At 38.3% G+C, this 22,243-nt stretch overlaps 1 protein-coding gene across 2 annotated transcripts; it reads right to left on the reverse strand.

The window, feature by feature from the left end:
- Positions 1-89: 89 nt before the first annotated feature.
- On the reverse strand, positions 90-20,226 carry FBXL3 (F-box and leucine rich repeat protein 3). Of its 2 annotated transcripts, none has more exons than XM_082859592.1 (5): positions 19,887-20,226; positions 15,148-15,499; positions 12,204-12,326; positions 8,817-8,988; positions 90-2,594 (listed from the first exon to the last, which is right to left on the reverse strand). In XM_082859592.1, exons 2-5 carry the CDS (start codon positions 15,496-15,498, stop codon positions 1,951-1,953), a joined length of 1,290 nt encoding a protein of 429 aa, XP_082715718.1. In that variant the 5' UTR covers position 15,499; positions 19,887-20,226; the 3' UTR covers positions 90-1,950. The 2 variants fall into 2 exon arrangements, with proteins under 2 accessions (XP_082715718.1, XP_082715717.1); XM_082859591.1 differs by lacking the exon at positions 19,887-20,226 and adding an exon at positions 18,563-19,592.
- Between the last annotated feature and the right edge of the window lie 2,017 nt (positions 20,227-22,243).

Genomic DNA, 22,243 nt, shown 5'->3' on the forward strand with positions numbered 1-22,243 from the left:
TGTAAGTTTAACTTGTTTTAAAATCAAATAAGTACATTTGTTAGGGTAGTTTTAAAAAATAATACAACAGCATTAATAACTATCTTTATTCTAAAATTGATAAAAGCATTTAACATATACTTTACAGTATAAACAAGTGCTATGCATTTTGCTTAAGAAGTGACTTAAAGTTTTTCAAGCATTATATAATTCAATTTGTACAGAAAGTAAATTTCCAAATAAAGCTTTGGTTAGTAGAACTGATTACATACTGTCAAATCCATTTTCCAAAGCTGTTCAAAGAAAAAAGGTTCATCCACTAACACAGGTATTTCTTGTACAAAGTTTTTCACTGTTTAGTAAGAGGGAGGAATATTACAATAATTGCTTTTGATTTCCATGTCTGGACCAGCCTTTTTTCTTCTCATTTATATGCGCTCAGAATACCATCACTTTTGGAAGCATAAATTATGCAGAAAATCACCTTTTTACTTGATTCTTAGGAAGGTAATCTATTTTAAAAATAGATCCGTAAGACTGTTAGCTTCCATATCTACCAAGATGCCTTCTAAGTTTCAAGCACTAATACATCCCACTGGGGGTAAATCACTTCTAATTTCCCTTAGGAGGGTAATATCTACTAGCACTAGTGCTCAGAATCAAGTTTATGTAATATCTAAAAAAAACTAAATATAGCCCCAAACAATATTTTTACAGTTTCTACAATGTATGGATTACCTTTATTCATATGAAAGTAATAAAAATGCTGCCTAACTTAAATATAAAATATCAGTTTAACCAAATTAACTATCACAAAACTGCAGACATTTTTCTATTAAAATTTTCCAGTCCACTGAGCAATATTTACTCAAAAATATGATTATGAACTTAAATATATGCTCTTTTAAATTTACTGTTTATGCTGAACTGTACATTGGTGCTTTTATGATTTTTGAAAATTCTACTTACATAACTATATAATTCCAAAATGTAAAAATAAGCCATCACTAAAATTCACTGGAGACGAATATTCTTTCATGGAAACAATTTATAAACATTTTAAAGTTCTACCTTTAATTATTTCAATTTGGCTTTTTAAAATAGATAAACTTCTCATTTCAATTATTGTGTAATACTTCAAAACTAAGTTTAAACAAAGATAAACCCAAGAAGAACTAGTAAAAGCATTCCTTACTTTACATATGATGCCCCAAGTGCCACATACATAGTAATGTATCACAGAAAAGAATTTATATAGTTTAGCAGATTACAGAGCAATCCTAAAAGTTTATACAAAGCTAAACACTGCCTCCCTTTTATTCCACTCATTTTCTTTTAATTTGATCTTGGCTCTATTTTTTATTATCTTTCTACAATAACCACTGTGTGACATTTATCAGTTTTTCTAAGTGTTCCAATTAATTGTATATACTTCTTTCAACAGCTTTGTAACATTTTAGAACATTCAACCAAACTTTTTCATTAGATACAATATATCCTACATTTTTCTCACAAAATGCTCACTTTCCTGAGCTATATTAAACACCTTATAACAGGTGTATGTATAACTGAAGACCCTAAAATGTCAAGTTTACATTTTTAAAAAATGCATAGAGAACATAACATTTTGGAAAACCTATTAGTACTCACTTATTAGATATTACAATATATATGTTTTGTTTCCTTCAGACTGTAAAATGTTTAATCTTTACTACTTTCAGATCTGAATCACTTTTCTAATTTTTTGAGATTTAACTGCTATTAGGCTAAAGAAATAGATGAAGTTTTCTGACCAAAACTGGTCCATGAGTCTTCCAAAAAACAATCCTGATATACTCAATGAAGATATCAAATTTCTGTGCCACAAAATAGTAGAATTATATCAGACCTACAGGAAATAAACCTTTATTATAATACAATATGCTTAAAATTAAGGTGCTATTATTCATCATGCCCTATGTCATCTGGTCTTTACCAAGTGGGCATCATGTCTGGAAACCACACTCTACCAAGATGCTTAGACACTTCCCAGTGAATCTGCTCCAAACTATACTTTTGGTCAGGAATTAATACTTCTTCCATAATGGATAATTGAGATAGGCGGCCACCACACATCTTCACAAACTCAACAAAGGCACTGCATGAGACTTCGCATTCCCCTAGTCCAATAGCCGACAGATTTTTGCAACGTTCTGCAATGCGAATTAACTCTTCATCAAGTGGCCGTAATCCATTAGCACACACTACTAGCTCAACTAGTCTAGGACATGTCATTCCCACACGGCCAAGCACATCTTTGCTTACTGATCTCCCAAAGTAAAGATGGGTGGCAGGTATTTCATACCGAAAGAATGGATCAAATTCCTCTTCATATAAAAAAAAATACATTACTAAGTTCACTTTGGGTGAATGTCTGATGAAAGCATCCCAGCTGCTCTTCTGAATAGCATGGAAGTGTGTCTGTCCAGGATTCTCACTGACCACGTCAATGCGCAAATGTTCTAATCGAACGTGTTTTTCAGAAGACAGAGCAAGCAGCAACTCATCGCTTAGCAAGTGGTAATTCAGGGCCAGTTCACGTAAGCCATGACACCGATCTGCCACACAAAGGACACCTTGGAAGAAAGAAGACCCAATTACTTATCAAGTTTTCTACAAGTCCACCATCTCCAAGAATTTGATCAAGTACATGGCCTACAATAAAGTTTTACCACGTTTCGTTACCACAGAGCTATACAATTTAAATCTAGTTGTACTGACTGAACCAGCAGGAAGTCACACATACTTAAAAATCTATTACCAATTCTGTCCGTAAGAAAATGAGACCAATTCTAAATCTGATACCTTAAAAGAAATGAAGCTCACTTACCAACTCAGAAAAATCTTAAATTATTCACTATCATTTAAAAATATACCATGACTAAATAAGACTTATCCCAGTAATGCACAGTGTCATATTTTTTTTAAAAACTGATGACTAAGTTTATAGGTTAAGCAAGAAAAATCACATGATCATTGTGACAGGCTAAAAGACATTTTTTTGAAATTCAAAATCTAATCTTAATGAAAAAAATAAGGTAAAACCAGATAAAATGAGATTTATGTAACTAAATAAGACATTTGAAAAATTTTAAAAAAAGACTTCCATCAAATGAACAAAAAGTTTAACTGCTAATAGTAACGTAACAAGCCTGTCAAATTTCTAAGAAAAAAATACCAAGATATCAACTAGAGAGATGAATCAAAAGATAACTGCTCAATTCACATTAATGGAAATACACATTATGACTTTTAAAGCTCTAACATTCTCAGAAAGCAACTCCTTATATGGTTCCTTATACTTCGGGCACTATGCTTCAAAAACTGCCCAAAACCCCTAGCGCAGGAGCAGGTTTTACCAAAGGTCAGTATCTGATCTCTGAAGTGGTCTAGTGTAAGAACTCTGCCGCAAAGAGACACACCCTGATACTACTTGATAAATGACCCACTCAAACCATTTCTTTTCTGTGTTTAGAAACAAGGATAGGAACAACAAAACAGACAACATATTATCTACTATTTATTGTACAAGTATGATACGTTAGGTTCTAGATATGTTATCCCACAAATACTCAAAAAAAATCTAGAAAAATAAGTGTCTTTTTTAGTTTGAAGTTGAGTCAGCTAGCTAAAGATAGCAAAGCTGGAATTCAAACACAGACTGAGCGACTCTTAAGTGCATGTGTTCACCTCCTGCCTAAGAAGCAACAAGATGGAGGTCACCAATAAGCCAAAGCTTTATACAGCTGTGGGAGGAGAATACAGGCAACAGAGTCAATGACGTGATAAACTGAACCACCAGTATAAGAGAGTCACCAGAAGAGGGAGTAAAAGACATCTGTGCTTCACTATTCAGCCACTGCAAAACTTCTGTTCTCCACAAGGTATGGATATACTTTGAAATAAACCCTGATCATCCAAGGTAACCTGGACACATCTCTGTTCTCCGCAATCTCACAAAGCCTGATATAAAAAGAAATAAACACATGGGAAATGGTAACCAAAGACGCAAATAAAAGAAACCTTGAGGTATCATTTAATGACTACTAAAACAGTTGTGGCAGGCATAATTCTAAAAGTTGTCCTCAAGATTCCATGCCCTAACCTCCAGAACCTGTGAATGTGGTAAGATGATCACTCCCATGATTTTTGTTATGCTATAGACAGCACAGTTAGCTTTAAAGTAAGATTAGCCAGGCGATCCTAATCTAATCACATGAGCCCTATAAACAGTTTTCTCTGGCTGGTTGCAGAAGAGGAAGTCAGATTCAGAGCTTCTCTAGCTAAACAGAGAAGCCTGCTGAGCCATGCCTCTAGCTCTGACCTACAGAACTGGGATGCTAATAAATGGGTGATGGTTAAAGCTGCTATATTTGCAGCTGTTGGTTATGCAGCAATAGAAAACACACAGTTACAAGTGCTTAAATACTTAACACGAAATAGTGACAAAGATAAAACTGGTAAACTATTACAACTCAATAATACAAAGACAAGTAACCTAATTGAAACATAGGCAAAGGATCTGAATAGACATCTCTCCAAGGAAGATATACATGTGATCAATAAGCACATGAAAAGACGTCTGAGTCATCAAGAAAATACAAATCAAAACCACAAGATACCAGTTTACATTCACTAGGATGGCTATAATCAAAAAGACAAAAAAGTGTTGATGAGGATGTGAAAAAGTTGGAGCCCTCGTACACTGCTAGTGGAAGTGTAAAATAATGCAGCTGCTTTGGAAAACAGTCTAGCAGTTCCTCAAATGGTTAAACAGAGTTACTACATGATTCAGCAATTCTAATTCTTGTTATACACCCAAGAGAAATTAAAGTGTCCACACAAAAACTTGCATATACATTTTCACAGCATTATTCATAATAGTTAAAAGGTAGAAACAACCCAAATATCCATCAACTGATCAACAGAAAAATGTGGTATTATCCATAAATGCAATATTATTTGGCAATAAGAAGAAGAGAAATACTGATACATGCTACAACATGGATGAACCTTGAAAACATCACACTAAGTGAAAGAAGCCAGTCACAAAGGACCACATACGGTTCCATGTACATGAAATGTCCAAAATAGGTACATCTACAGAGACAGAAAGTAGATTAGTGATTGCGTAGGGCTGGTTGGAATGAGGGTTTTGGGGAGTGACAGCTAAGAGGTACTTCTGGGGATAGTAAAAGTTTTTTAAAATTCACTGTAGTGATGGATGCACTACTCTGTCAATACATTGAAGTCAATACATTGTAAACTGTATGATATATGAATTATATCTCAATAAAGCTGTTATAAAACTGGTACAGAAATCCATTGGTGGTGGTGTATAAACTTATACAACTCATGTTGGAAAAAAACACAGCAAGAAGCATTAAAAAAATCTAAACCCTTTGACCTAGCTCTTCCACTTCTAAATAATTTGTCCAAAAGAAGAAATTAACAGAAGCAGACTATATGCTAAAATAGTTCATTTTTTAAATCACAGCAAATAGCAGAAACAAGTTAAGTGATCAACTGTAAAAGAACTATGAGGCAAATGTTGGCCTATCAACAAGACAGAAAACTAAGTAGCTAAATGTTCATTAGTTCAGCTGATAATTAATGAGTGTCTTATATGTTAACAACTGGTGCTAGGATGGTAAAGAGTCAACAGAAACAAGACATCCTTATCCTAACAGAAGCCAGCAGATAATTAAACAAGAATGCTCTGGGAGTCACAGCAAGGAAATAAGGGAAGAATTTCCAGAACTAACACAGACCTACAGAATTTAGAAGGATCAAGCTAGGGCAAAAGGCGAGTAAAGGAGGAAAGAGAATAGCATTTCTGTGCAAATACTCAGACATGGACGAAAACACAAGCACTGTAAGAAATGAAGGGAGCTCAACATACAGTATATAAGTAAGAGAATATCTTAAAGGCCGAAATCCAATAGACAGGCAAGGACCAGATCATATGGGACCTTGTCAGCCTCAGTAAGGAGTTTGGATCTTACCTAAAGTATAGTGAGAAGTTTTTGAAGGAAACTGGAGGGAAAAAAATCAGATGTATATGTTAGAAAGATTACTCTGGCTATACCATGGAAATCAAATTAGAGAAGAGCAAGGCTGCAAGTTAGAAAATCAGTTAAGAGGGTATTCACAAAGCTTACAGGGCTAGATTAGAGTGGACTTGAAGAAAGGTAGAGTGTATTAGTTTCAGCTGCTTAACAGAATACCACAGACTGGGTGGCTTAAACAATAAACATTTATTTCTCACAGTTCTGGAGGCTGGAAGTCCAAGATCGGGTGCCAGCAAGGTTGGGTTCTGGTGAGGCCAGAACTCTTTCTGGCTTCTTGCTGTGTCTTCACATGGCAGAAAAAGAGATCAGATCATCTTTCCTATCCCTTCTTAGAAGGGCACTAATCCTATTTATGAGGATTTCTTCCTTATGACCTAAATACCTCCCAACCCACTTTCAAACACTGGGGAGTAGGGCTTCAACATGTGAACTGGGGCAGTGGGTGAGGGGTGGAGGAGAACACCACAAACATTCAGTAAATAGCATAGAGATTCAAAGCATGTATCAGTGATGGAGTCACTAGACCTCAGTGACTAAAGGGATGTAGAAAGTAAGGGTAGAAGAAATCAAGGATATCTGTTCGGTCCCTGACAACCAAACGAGCAGTACCATTCACTGAGACAGTAAAAAGGGAGAAGCAAGAGATTTCAATAGGGGGAAAAGGAAGTTCATTAATCTGACGTACCAGTGAGACATTCTAGAGGCACTAGGCCATCAGCAGCTCAACACATAGCTCTGGAGTTCCAGAAACACTAAAAGTAGGAGGTGTTAACATATAGAACATAACTGAAGCCACTGATGAAGCTGACACAGCCCAGAGTTTACAGAATAAAACAATAAAGGGCCCAGTACGGAACACAGTGAAACACCAAAATTTAAGGAATGAAAAGAGAAACTAGCAAAGGAAACACAGTAGGAACTATCAGGGAGGAAGGAGGAAAATCAAGTCACTAGTGTCAAATGGTGCTCAGAGGCCCAATAATAGACAATTATAAGGACTATATGAAATGGGAAACATTTTTTGATAAAAATTGAACTGAAAAACTGTTCAGTGAAGAAAAAGGCATAGAAAATTGCCCTTAATTACAACTTAGAGAAAGAAACTATCTAAATATACAAAATATGGATAGAAAAAAAATACATAAGTGTTAAATTTTAAATTAAATCCTGTGTTTATACTCTTAAAGTATTACAGGTGCTCTTTCTCTCCCCTTCCCAACAACTAATCCAAATGCCATTAATGCTCAGTAAGACCAAGCAAGCTTATACTATATTATGAGCACTGATCTGTATATTTAATAAAAATAAATGAGCATGAGATGTACCAGGATAAAGAGAATAATAAGCTCAGTTTCACAGAGAAACCAGAGACCCAAAGGTTCTCGTACAGTGTGGTAAGTGCTACAAGCTATGTTGAGAGTGCTATGGAAACAGCAAGCGGGGCTTCTAAACCAGACGGGAGGAGGAAGAAACTGGAACAGCTGAACTAGATTTTGAAGGCTGGACTGGAGTTAGCCAGGTGAAGAAGTAAAAAAAAATTTTTTTATAGAGGCATTCTCCAAGGTACAGTGTACTGGCCACACACACATACAAAGAACTGGTGTTACATACGGCTCAAATAAAAGCTACACATGAGTAAAAAGCAAACAAGATTAAAGAGAGAGGTGGGGGTCAGGATACAAAGATCTTTGTACACTATGAAGTATGGACTGTACTCTCACAGGAACCTATATACGGTAGACAGTAAAATGTGACCATGGTCACATAAGGAGCTGCCAATGCCCGATCTTCTTAACTTCTATTTTATTTAGATTATCACCTTCAATGATAATCTAGAAGCAGCAGAAAAAGATAGGAAAACACTGCAATAGACCTCACCATTCCCATCACCACACCCTCCGTGTGGGAGACATGGGAGGATAGAAAGTAATCTCCATCCAAGAGGGAATCATTTTCTTGGGGGAAGGCCAGGCTTTAGTTATGGCAAAAAGGTGGGAGGTGTTCTGTAAAGAGATCAAAACAGGTTTTCCAAAGTAACACAGCAAAATGGTTGGGAGAGATGTCAACAGTTGGAGGGTGAGTCAGGAATGAAGCATCAGACTAACACAAAGTGTAGGTTTATAACTGCTTTATAATACAAACCATTTGGAATTTAAATGCTCTCAAAGTGAATAATCTAGTAATGCTTAGTCTATACAAGAAAAGCTGGGAAGAGCATTAATGATGCTGCTCCTCCATTTGACGCACTCGGCTCTAAAACTCAACTTAGGAAAAGGACTATTTTGCAAAATGTAAGGTGATAACTTCAGCACAACTCCTCTCCCTCCACATAGTGAGACAAAAAGCAACTGTGAGATTTCTGTGACTCAAAACCTACCCTGTTAGCTCAACCACAATTAGAGAAAATTCTACTTTACCTAAAGGGCCATCTCAGGCTGACCTCGCAGTGTCCTTTCCTTTTATTTTTTTAATTTTTCCAGTTTCTAGCACAGGTTGGACACAAATTGCCAAATAAAAAGATTAGAAAATAAGTTGAAAGTAAGTGCCTACACGAGGAATGCTACAGAATTTATGCTACTGTATTATAACAATAAAAATATTTTTATACAATAGAGAGGAAATAATCATATGAACTCACCTTCAAGGTTAATGATCATAATTCTCCTTAATTTGATAAACACATCAATACATTTTACTAAAATATTATCTGGCAAAAGCCACACATACCTGCTGGAGAGACGTGAGGACAGCTGCTCATTTTTAGCAACTTGAGTGTATCACTGTTGTTGGCCACTAGTACTTTGAGAGAGGGATCATCTACTGGGGTGTCATCTATCTTAAGGGAGGACAAAGACTTGGAGTTTACAAACACAACCGTCAGTGCAGAGATAAAGTGAGACTGAAAAACAAAAAAATTGAAACACTGTTTCAATTTTTACAAATGAGAATTGAGGGGTTTTCATATAATACACACATAGTTCATCTGAACCCTAATATATTTCACAACTGTTTTGGGGTAGCAGCCCCTCACTCTGTTGTGGGAATATGGTAAAAAAGAGAGGTGACTTCCCACCATCTTTGAGAACGACCTTTTTACGTGGGGGAAAAAAGATTTCAAACCTCAGGATGGGTGTCTCTGAATCACAACAGTCACTGGTAAGTAAAAAGAGGAACTCTGGAACCCAGAATGAGAATACCTCTCAGACACTTCACATCACCTTATCTGGAAATCCTACTCCAGTGTATTAACACTGAACTGCATTCTTTTTTGGTGATAGTAATGACCACTAAAATAGTTAATAACTATTAGCAAAATCATCAAAAATTAAAACAACAGTCAATCAACTTAGAAGCTACGAAAGACTTATTTGGAATATGGAAGCTCATACAAAATTTGATTCTAAAATAATAAAAATCATAACTAAATAAAATTCCAAACTTAAAACTCCTTTAGGGACTTCCCTGGTGGTCCAGTGGCTAAGACTATGTGCTCCCAATGCAGGGGGCCCAGGTTTGATCCCGGGTCAGGGAACTAGATCCCACATGCCACAACTAAGAGTTTGCATGTCGCAACTAAAGATCCTGTGTGCCGCAGCTAAGGGCTGGAGCAGCCAAATAAATAAATATTAAAAAAAAAAAACTCCTTTAAATTTGCTAAATTATCTACAATTATATATATATGTAATATTCTGTTGGACACAGAATCTGACCTAAAGACCACTGTAGGAAACCATTTCCTAACCATTGTAGGAAACAGGAATTAAAGCACAAAGTATGGGACTCTGGATCAGAGCTAATAAGCCATAACCAATGGACTCAATACAGCAGTGAAAGGGAGGGATGAGGGCAGGCTAGTAGCCAAGAAAGTACAACGAAGCATTATCTTCTTGGTCACATTCCCTAAATTACTTTTTTCCTACTGTGATTAAATAACTACTTAAATTTTGATTAAGTATCTGTTTAACAACTTAAATGTTAACATCTTTCTCCTAATATTTCCATATTAAATTCAACTATATCTGTATTAGTATATGCATGACTCCATCACTGACTTCTTTTTCCCATTTCCCTCCGAGTTAGCTCTGGTCAAATACAGTTGTTTCACGTTCTCTTCAGTTCTCCCAGGATTTCCAAGATATAGCAATATAGGCTTTCAATATTCTTCGAAAGCCATAATAAGAAAAGAAAGAAAACCAGCATAAACATCCTAGGCCCATTTAATAAGGAATGAAGAGTCCCAGATGCACCCACAGTTCCCAAAACCAAAATGACTGCATGTAAGTGTAATACTAGTACTAGATATGCATAATGATCATCCTGAGTAATAAAAAAAGAAGGAAATTATGTTCAACATACCTTTTACTATGGTATCTTTTACATACTGTATGTGTACTTATATTTTAACTACAATATGTACACAGAAAAATCAATTCAAAATAATTCATTTCCCATATGAAGCTTGAACAAGGCATTACTATACCACATAACTCAGTGCTTCTTAGAGGGCCATGAACCATCTTAATCAGAACCACCTGGACTGCTCTTAGGAAAAGGAAATTTGGAAGGATACCCAAAACTTAGAAGTTCCTCAGATGATTGTTATGCATATTAAGTTTGAGAACCACAGTGATTGAACTCCTATACTCAGAACCTTAAAATGTTGACATGAACAGACTCTTGCTGATTTCCCTCATGTTACACATGAGGAAAACAATTTATCTCAAATGTACATATTCAATGAACCTTTTAAAAAATTAATTAAGACTTTGAAATCAACTGGTGATACATTTGTTACTGATATTCCATTGAACAGCCTGGGTTATAATATAAATTCAATTTAGTAATACAGACGTACCTCGGAGATAGTGCAGGAATTGGTTCCAGACTACCACAATAAAGCGACTGTTACAATAAAGCTAGTCACACAAGTTTTCTAGTTTCCCAGTTCATATAAAAGTAATGTTTACAGTACACTGTAGTCTATTAAGTATGCAATAGCATTATATTTAAAAACACAATGTATATACATTAAAAAATACTTTATTGCTAAAATATGCTAATCATCACCTGAGGCTTCAGCAAGCTGTCATCTTTTTGCAATAGTAACGTCAAAGATCACTGATCACAGATCACCATAACCAGTAAAACAATAATGAAAAAGTCTGAAATACTGCAAGAATTACCAAAATGTGACATAGAGACATGAAGTGAGCAAATGCTGTTGGAAAAATGGTGCCAAGTGACTTGCCTGACACGCCACAAACCTTCAATTTGTAAAAAATGCATTATTTGTGAAGTGCTGCAATAAAGTGAAGTGCAATAAAAGGAGGTATATTTTTTTCTGAATCATCCTAGTAAATTAAACGATTAGGTGTTTAAAGGGGTGTCTATATTTTAGTTTGTGGCGTATTCTGATAAAATCTTACAGATTACTGCTGGATACTAACCTAACTGAACATGAGCTAACATACACAGGGATTTTATCAGTTGCCTTTCTAAAAATGCACACTTCTTTTCTATTTTAAGAGAATAGTTATTAGAGAAAGAGACTATCTTGAATTACATGCAGGACCATGTCAGAACATATATATGAATATAAAATTTATATAAATATAAATTTCAACAAAAAAAGTTTTCTTTAAGTAAAGTCTGTAAATTAATCTAAGCTGTACTTATACTAACTCTGCTCAAGAACAAATCTTTACACACTTACCAGAAGACTTTCTAGGCGAGCTCTACCTGCTCTTAATACTGGCACTGTCTACTTTTCTTTGATTATAATCTCACCAATCTGCTCTGAAAGTCCAAAAGGGAGCATCTGTATGTCTCTTTTTTTCTAATACGCTTATTTCTCAGTTTTACTTAGTCTCTTTCAGTGCTTCCTATAGAATACTCTGCAAATTCACTCACTCTTTAACATTACCCATAAGGAAACACAAAGTTTTTAAAAAAGGAAAAGTGCTCTAAAAAAAAATCTTAATACTTAACATTAAATAGTAACTGGTTTTCCATTTTACATACCACTTTTCTTACATTCTCATTATCAGTACAAGAAATGGGTAGGATTTCACTGGATTTCTCAGTAAAAGCTAATAAAACAAAACCAGCAGATACCTTTGGTAAATCCATAAAGCTTGGCCGAGCAGTTGAAATAAGTCCAAGTGTTTTTAAAGAGCAATTCACAAGTTGTGATAATATATCACAAGCTGCTTCAGCTGATTCTTTGCTGCTGTCCACCTGGGAAAAGAAAACATCCTTTACACATGAATATGGTCGCATTTCTCCGTGCATATTTTAACTTTACAAAAGCAAGAAATACAGTTATTAGTTTATTGCATTATAATTTAAAGAATTAATATTTATCCTTTCAATCATCTACCCTCACATACAATGTCAAGCTTCTCTGAATCTCCCTGAAAAACTGTAAGGGCAACCAACTGTCAAGGCTTAACTTTCACTATGATAAGATACCTATTTAATGTTAAAAAGACCTGGCTTTTAAGTTGACTTATTACAAACAGACTATATAACCTAATGGAAATATGAACTTACAATCTTTGAAAAATAATTATATATTTGGCAGTGGATCAGATCATACATGTAAATACAGTGGCTATGGTACAAATGCTTCAAAACAAACTGAATGAGTATTTACTCAGAAGGTTCCAGTGAATCACAACCTGGGATTTACCATTAATGTTATTAATTGAAAGATGAATGTGAAGTAAAATGAGGGTGTCCAACTAGTCAAGCATGAAAATCTGAACCAAACGAGAAGTGGCTGCTCCCATGCACTCTTCTGCATAGACATTTCCTGGGGGAAGGGAAATATGGCCAAAAAACTCCTTAAGGATATAAGAAGGAGCTCTTCTATCAAAAAGGAAGCTGTTCCCTGGGCTAAAAAGCATCTTAGAGTAGTTAAAAGTAATATTCCTTTAATTTCCAGATTGACGTAAATTACCTTAACCCAAAAATGTCCTGAAGAGCTCGTTGTAAAACTGATATACCAATTTACATTACACAGTTTCAGAACTATTTTCAATCCCACCCTTTGGCTGTGTTTCTCTACACCAGCAGTTCTTTTGAGAACTGCTCTGGTTCTGGACCAGCAGCATCAGCTGGGGACTTGCTAGAAATGCACATTCTCACGCCCAATACAGACTATCCGAATCAGTAACGGAGCGCTGGAACCCAGCAATCTTTGTCTCAGTAAGCACTCCAGGCATTTCCGATGCACATAAAATCTGAGAACCACTGTTCTACATTAATAACTCTGACTATAAGACTCTGGCCTATGGTCAGTGAAGAATTAAACACAAATATTATCAGGAGAGCTCAGAAGAATCCTGGGATGTGGCTCTTTCTACAAATCAGAAATTTCCTCAGAAAAATAAACAATCCCTAATAAAAATGTTTAAGCTTATAGGACAAATGGTTTTGTGAAGGTTACACATGTTGGATACAGCTGAATTGTGTCACAGGTTAACACTGACCCAGCCAATCCACTGGATGGAACTGGTCTTTAGACCTAGGAGATTAATGTATTATACTCATCTTTTTATAGGATTTACCATTATAACACTTTTAGACAACTCAAAGATGACTGAAACCGAGGGGAAGGCTCTTCAGGTTTCCTCATGGGCAGGCGGAGAGGGACAACACATAAGGAGTTCCTGGATTTTTGTTTGTTCTATCCTCTCACTATTCCCCCACCCTTGTCCTCAGTTAGGATGCAACATAACATCCAGGACATCCAATTAAATAAGTATTAAGTATGTCCCAAATAATGCCAGGGATACTTACACTAAAAATTATCCACTGATTATCTGAAATTCAAATTTAACTAGGCATCCCCTATTTTTATTTGCTAAATCTAGCAATCCTACACTTGGTGGCCTAAGTGCCTTTGTGTATTTTTCTGGAAAGACAGCCATAATACACCCAACCATTCCCAACACCAGGTCTCTCTCCTCTTGTGACACATATGGGAGAATAAACAGGTAATCCCCATTTTAAAAGGAATGACAGGGCTTCACTGGTGGCGCAGTGGTTGAGAGTCCGCCTGCCATTGCAGGGGACACGGGTTCATGCCCCGGTGCGCCACGGCCGCTGAGCCTGCGCGTCTGGAGCCTGTGCTCCGCAACGGGAGAGGCCACAGCAGTGAGAGGCCCGCGTACCACAGGAAAAAAAAAAAAAAAAAAAGGAATGAGTCTTGGAAGCAGACAAGACTTTAGTTTTGGCAAGGGATCTCTGGGTTAAGAACCATTGCTATATATGGGTTAAAGTGACCTGTTTAACAACAGCTGCATATGGCAAATCAGGTATTCATGTGTTACTTTTCAACAATAATTATCAGGTGTATTAAGGATTTAGTGAACATACCCACATTTCATTACTCAACCCCAAAACAAAACACTACAAGCCTCTGTACTCATACAAACCACTATGATTCCTTAAACTATTCTGGACATCTCAAAAAGCCACCCCTCTTCATTTATCTCATCACTACCTAATTTCCAGTACTTCCCTGCTGGCAATGAAAAGAAACAAACAGTTCTCTCTGGCATTCTTCCATGTACCTTTTTCTATTTCTCTCTAAAATATACTCATCCAAACCTTTTACACAGAGTTTCTGTATCTCTTTTTTCTTTAAAAACTCCATATCACAAAGCCATCAATAAGCAAAACTCGGTCCTATTAAATAAAAATAACAATTAAGTTTTAGTGAAAATTTCCACATCTTTTATTTATTTTACTGTATTATTTCTTTTGGTTCAAATTTGTTCACAATAATTCAATGTGACAGCTTTGGTATATGATTATGTTTATTTAATGGTTGCTTCCACTCTTTTAAGAAATTAGTAACATTTATAATAAAATGGAATAATTTAGCTCAATATAGTTATTTATGATAGCCTCTAAGGTACATGATTACTCTAAATCTTTCAGCACTTTCCCTAAAAAGGCAATAGTTTAAAGACATGAGAAGATGTATTGGTTTAGGACACAAAAGCCACTAAATATGCTTTATTTTTAAAAGAAGGATTTAAAGTATTACCTTGAAGCTGACATATTGTAGATGGTTTGAATGTCTTTTAATAATCTGTTTGATCAGCTCTGGATGTGTTGCTTTCAAATAAGATGTAGCTGGCTGATTCAGTTCAAATTCAAAACATCTCCACAGGTCAGGCATGTGAAATACCTGGTTCCAGTTGCGGCAAACTTGTGAAGCATGAGCCCGGTCAAGAAGAGGCAGATACTTAAACACTTGGAGAATAATGTCCTGAAGGAGATTACCCCAATCGCAAGTCTGAGAACGCTCATTTGTAGTCCTCAGTTTCTTGGATTTCTCTGCAGTACCTTCTTCTGATGAATTATGGTCACTATCTCTTCCTCCTCCTCGTTTCATCCTATTCAGAAAAAATGCATCATTTTTTTTTATACTTTTCAATAGAAATAAATCCAAAATTCATTCTTCTGTCACTGAGATGTGTATACATGCGCTTACAAATACCAACAGAAACATGCAGGAAGAAGTGGATCAGGAATTCAAGGAGAAGAATGTCAAAACAAAATATAATGAAAAACGCCAGCAGAGACCAACTGTCATTTTACAAACTTATGTCTTTGGTAGGTGCTTTTAAACATTTGTACTGTACTACCTGGGGGGAGAAGTTGATCATAATTTTGAAGCTAAACCAAGAATTTATATTTCAAAAGTTGCAGTCAACTAGAAGGAATATAAAAGAGAAACTACAGTGACACTTTCTCAAGATTTCTTAAAAGTCATCTAAGGGTACCACTATATTTGAATTCCTGAATTCATGGCAGAGTCCCAGGAACCTCCAGAGAAGACCTGAATTAAGTAATCAACAGATCTCTCCACACTGGGTAGCCTGTGATATGTGTTACTGCCAGACCCAATCTCTGCTTAAAATGAGCAAACTCATCCCCACTGTGCGTATTTGGTCTGGAATGTGGCTGCTTCTTCCAACACATCACTTGCTGTTGCAATGTTTTATCCAAGTTGTATTTTTGAATGAGAGTTAAGTGTTTATTCTATCTGTTTGTATGACCTTCATTCCATTTGATTTTTTGAAAGTAGTTTTGTTGTTGTTGTGTAAAATAGTAGTACGGTTAAAGAGAATGGGTTCTGGAATCAAGCTCCCTGGTTTAATTCCTGGCTCTGCCTCTCACTGGTTATGTGGCCTTGAACAAATTACTTGACTTGCCTGTGCTTCAGTTTGTGAAATGGGAATAACAGAAATACACAGGGTTCTTGTTAGGAATTAAACAGTTATTAGGGCTTTTGAAAGGGGATATCGATGATTGCTGAACTCAGGTATAGGAAAGCAGTCTAGTATTAAGGACATTAAAGTACAACACAAGAAGAAACAGAGGTTACCAACCAGAGGGCAAAGAATGATCCTAGATTTGTTTTAAAATGAAGTGTGTATGAGAGAGAATGAGAACGCAAGCTTATGTATAGAAAGATACACTGGAAGTAGATTACCACATTAATATAGTAACTATAATAGTGGGATTATATAATAATAGTGGGACAATAATAGTGGTGGGATTACAGGTGATTTTTTTCTTTTGCCAGTATGCTTCCCTATATTTTACACGTTTCTTTTAATGTCAGTGAATTAACCTGTAATCAGATAAAAGGCCTCGTTTTGATTTATTTGGAAAAATAAATATTGCAGGCTCTAACTAAATGGGGGTAACTGCAGACCACTCACTGGTATCCCTATTTAGAGCCTGCAACACTTTTGTCTCTAGAGAGCAGTTCTGGCAGGGTATGGTTTGGATTTAGAGTCACAACTTTTTCACAAAGGATGGCTTGTAGCTCTAGCTCCCTTCTTCTGGCACATCAGTATATAAGAATTCTGACTCCTGTGTGGGACAAATGTACACAAGCATGGCTCCTAACCAAATATGTCTCTGCAGACTCTCTCTCTAGTAGTTAGCTAAAATTGTGAAGGAGGATTAGGGGCTGGAGGAAAATGGCAGAGGACCCTGGCTTTCATGCCATTAAAATCAGCCCAGGAGGTCTTAGTACATGTGCAGTAAACCACCTATTCCTCATTACTCCTACTTCCAACTCTAAGTTAAGTAAATTAAATTATGTATATAATATTGTGCAGGGGGAGAGGAAGGGAGAAAACAGAATGACAGAGGTGATAGCAAGAGGGTAGTTTTATAGAAGACTAAAACTTACATCTGAATCTAAGAATACATTTTTAAAATGTGTTTAGAGACAAGGCAGTATAATCTACAATGTCATATTTAATATTAAAAAAAAGTCTCTCCTAGGAATAATTCTCACTAGAGGTTCAGATAACAGTGTCATTATGACCCATTTTTCTGCTTTAACTTATCCTGAAGGCTTACTTTAGTTTTAGCATATAAAATCTGGGTCAAAGAACAAAGAGTTTGCTACTCAGGGCTTATAATTTCTCTTCTGACTACCTAAAACTACTCAGAATTTTGAGAAACAGATTAAAAACATAATGAAGTTATCTTTATAATTTCTACTCCTTATTAAAGAATGCTGATCTATTTCTGGAGAAAAGTCTTCTAAAACCAGAACTATTCAACTTAAAGACAGAATGATTCGGGCTTCCCTGGTGGCACAGTGGTTGAGAGTCTGCCTGCCGATGCATGGACACGGGTTCGTGCCCAGGTCCAGGAGGATCCCACATGCCGCAGCGCGGCTGGGCCCTTGAGCCATGGCCGCTGAGTCTGCGCATCCGGAGCCTGTGCTCCGCAATGGGAGAGACCACAACAGTGAGAGGCCCGTGTACCGCAAAAAAAAAAAAAAAGACAGAATGATTCATTTTACTTTAAAGTATATGGCCATATAAACAAAAATGACAGCCTTTTTTACACAGTTATCTTTGCTGATCCTAACAAATACCTTCTTTTGTCTGTTGCAGTCTTGTTTTTAAATAAAGTATATTTCAATACCTTTCCAAATTGAGGGGAGAAAAAAGTTGACATATCAAAAAGAAGTATGCAACATTGAGGAAAAGTATCTCTTGGTCTAGATATATAACACTATATGATCACCAAAGTATATTTTAAGCACTTACTAGTCTATGACTAGCTGAACTAGTCTGTAAATTATCAATATATGACTGTAATATGTCAGAATTACAGTATACTAAGCAATAGAAAAAATGTAAGACCAAATGCCAATATAAATGTCTCTGTATTATCCTCATGTATGCATAAAAATGTGAGCTCATAGTGGGCACCTAAGAAAAAATTTTAATGTCTAATTTTTTCCACGATGATCTCATTTATTCATGCAAAAATTTACATTGCTTTCAAAAGTATTTTATTAAATCTATTTACACATGAAGCTGTTATACATAAAGTTAAACAATTTTGAGCATCCACCAGTCTGCAAAGAATTTACTTCAATGGATTATCTTATCTCCTACTTTTAGTCAAAGTGAAAATACCTCTCACACTTGAACAGGAGTGCAGAGGAGAAGCTGGATGATCAACATCTCTTAGATTTTGTAGAGCACCCGAACTAGGCCTCTTCATGCCTCCGGCAGTTCAGTTCAAACTGTAACTTTTCCAGGCCCCAAATAATCGATGCAACTTAGGCCCCTAAAAGCATCTGGTGAGGGATTTATACTGCTACAAAGCATCAAAAAGCAAACTAATGAGGAAAGACTCCAGCCTCGTTGAGCAGCACAGGGAATTATGCAATTTACTCTTCACATTTCCATACACTCTGAAAGAAGCAGTCCACTTGAACATCAGTTGAAGAGCAGCAGAAGAAAACCCTTAGCCGCGTGCCCCTCGTTGTATTTTTAGTACATTGCACTGGTAGTAATTTTAAAAGCCCATTTGTAGTTAGCTCTAAAAAGCCTGTTTTGGGCAACACATTTCCTTTCCATTTATGTTCTTCTTTGACTAATATCACAATTAATATGCATTCTTTGGCTGGAACACAAGACTAAAACAGCACAAAGAGCTTAACTCAGGACTAGATGGTATCAGAGAGTGTGGTGGTGCGATCATTTGTAGATACTAGAAGTTGATGGCGTGTTTATAAAGATTTCAGGAGTAGAAGGAAGACGACTCTAATTAAAAGATCTGGGCCGTTCCATTGGACATGATCAGCAACAAAACAGCTCATCTCTTAGCCTGGAGATACAGGCCAATCATTTAACAGGCTGTTTTCCCGATCCCTGCACGCAACCCCACCTGAAAGGCGTGCTCTTGCTCAAAGCAGGCGCGAAGCTGCTCATCACAAGTTGACCAACTTTTCCACGTGGCTACGAGCGGCCCGGGCGTCCCCTCCTCCCGCGCCACCTCCACGGATTGGCTTTCCCTGACATTTCTGCTGCGCCCTACCCCGGGCAGTCTGTTTTGACATCTTAATGCCCCTCATTTCTCAAGCTACAAGCACGGCCTTAGCCGATACCGGGAAGAGCCGGACAGAGCGCAAGCTCAACGGTGTTGGTCACCAGCCCCCGCCGAGGGTTAACAAAGCCGGGCGACAGGCTCGGAGGTGTCGCGGGGAGACTGCTGCAGGCCGCCGCCGCGCATGCACCACGCCTTGTTGACTTGTTTTGAAGCAGGCTCTGCGGGGAAATGCCCCGGGGCAGGGTCCGCTGTCGGGCCGCCGCGCCGCGCCCCGCCCCGCGCTCCCGAGGAGCGGCGCGAGCGCACCCGGGGCCCCGCGCCCCCCGGCCCGCCCAGCCGCCCGCCCACGTCGGCGACCCTCCCCGGCCCCGCCTACGCCCCGGGGCTCGGGCCCTCGGCAGTTACCTGCTGCCGGGGGCGGCTTCCCCCACACTCCACCCCGGGCTCCGCTGGCGGCTTGGCTCGCGGCTCTCACATGAGGCTCCGCGCCTTGCGCTCCCGCCGCCGCGGCGCCCCGCGCTCCACCCGCATCCGAAGCGCTGGTCCCGGGGCGGGCGCCAACGCGGCTCCGCCTTTGCGGCTCTGGCTGCCCAGGGAGAAGCCGCCCTTCTCAGTCCCCCGCCGTCCGCGTCCTTCTCCCAGGTCTCTCGTCGCCGCGCAAGAGACGCCTTTAGCGAGCCGCAGCCACCATCACGGTGTAGGTCCTCTGCGCCGCGGGCCAGACACTGAGTCCAAAATGGCGCCCGCGTTCGCGGCCGCCCGCTTCCCCCGGCGCGTCTCCGCCGCGGCGCGTCCGCGGAGGGCGAGGCGGGGGGCGGGAGGAGGCCGCGCCCATTCGGGAGCGCGCGCCGCCCCGCGCGGCCGCGGGCCTCAGTCACCTGGTTCAGGCTGGAGTGTCTGCCGCTTTCCTCCCGGATACGTGACTGCGGCTTTTCGGGGTTTTTCGTCTTGAAACCGACGGTGGGAGGGCTGGAGCCAGCTAGATGCCTAAGAGACTCTCTGCGGTGGAAACTAGAAGTTTAGGGAGGTGGAGCAGCGAGAAGAAAGAAGGGCGAGTCTCTGGAACCGGCTGTAACCCAGCAGCTGGCTCGGGCCGAAGGATAAACGGTAGCTGCTGCAGCGGACACACCTCCGCGCGCGAGGCGGGAACTCCGATGGCCACACCTGCGCCGCGTAACCCGAGGGGGTAGAATACAGCTTGTAATAATACACACCATATAGACCATGACAGGTATAGCATAATAATATTCATCATGTATGCATAAGGTGTCTTTTAAAACTGCGGGGAATTAAAGCCGAATGGTGACAGTGTTAACTCTGGGATTACAGGTGATTTTAAAAAGTCGCCTTTATAAAGTAGACTCCTGAAATTTGTAAGTTGCTTTCTGAAACACAATGAGGAAAATGTAAGGAAGTAGATGGCTATTTAAAAGAAAACTCTGGTGAAGCCTTTTGTAAGTGGAGGCATCTTTTTAACTGCTACCTGGTTAGCTTGTTTTAAAAGTTTGGATTTTGGGGATACTGGGTTTTCTTAAAGTTAGAACTGTCCTTAGGTGCAAAATCATAACTTGAATCATGCACCTTCCCTCCCTCAAAAATAAAAAGAAAGTAATTTTTCATCCAAACATAGATGTCTTTTCAAGGATCTGACCCATGTGTAAGAGACTAGAAGGCAGTGAAGCCCAGGCAGCCCTCCACAAAACTGAGCTAGGAAGCCATGTGTAAGATGATAGCAAGATTCAACGCGGGAAGATACCACTGTTCTCCGTTAGGGCCTGGCTCTCTGATCGTCAGGTCACAAGGAACAGAGTCTCTAGCAACATAATAATGTGTACCTGCACTGCAACATTTTTTAGGTTCCTCCATGACTGGCTGCTGAAGGACAATAGGAAGACAGCCTGTGATAATTATAAGAGGAAGAAAAAACAAGTCAAATACAAGCCCATTTATTGAAAGCTAGGTTAACAGAATAAATGATCAGCAAAACGCATTAAACCAAATCAGCAAACATAACTAGTATATATTACATCACATTAAAATTTTCACACTCTAATTGTAGTCCCCTTTTAATTCCTCATTATAGTCTGTCCTCTCCCTAAAGAAGGCGAGCATGGGATCTTGGCACACCTTGCCTATCTAACGCTTCCTTTTCTTTTCTGTTTTTGTTATTGAAAGATTTTATTTCATATTTTTGAAAAAAGAAACTTGTGCTTATTTTAAAATCATTCAATACCTATTTAAGTTTTCCCGTTGTGTTAGTCAATATCAGTCTGGAGGGAAGGGAGAGGGTGGCGGTGGAGTAGTGTGGTCCAACAGCGAAGAATATTTTGTTACCAACCCTGTTGGACAGGGTTGCCAGAATTGCCAGTGCAGAGATTAAGAAAATTTTTCTTGTATGATAATGAAAATACCATATATACCAGTATTTGTGAAAAACATCTATGCTAACTCTTAGAGTAAAATTCATAATTTTAAATATAGTTACTCAGAAACAAGTACAATTCAACAAAAGCCAAATATTTAACTCAATAAATCACAAGAAAAAGCAACAGAAAAAATCCAAAGCATCAAGGATAGTATAATGTTGTTTACAACATGGCTACCACCTGTTCTTCCCTTGCGTATGGTCAAATGCTGCTTCTCACATTAAGAGATGAAGTCCAGGGAATTCCCTGGCGGTCCGGTGGTTAGGACTCTGCGCTTACACTGCAGAGGGTGTGGGTTCAATCCCTGGTTGGGGAACTAAGATCCTGCAAGCCACA

Source organism: Leucopleurus acutus (genome assembly GCF_964270905.1).
Source record: "Leucopleurus acutus genome assembly, chromosome: 18".
NCBI lineage: Eukaryota > Metazoa > Chordata > Mammalia > Artiodactyla > Delphinidae > Leucopleurus > Leucopleurus acutus.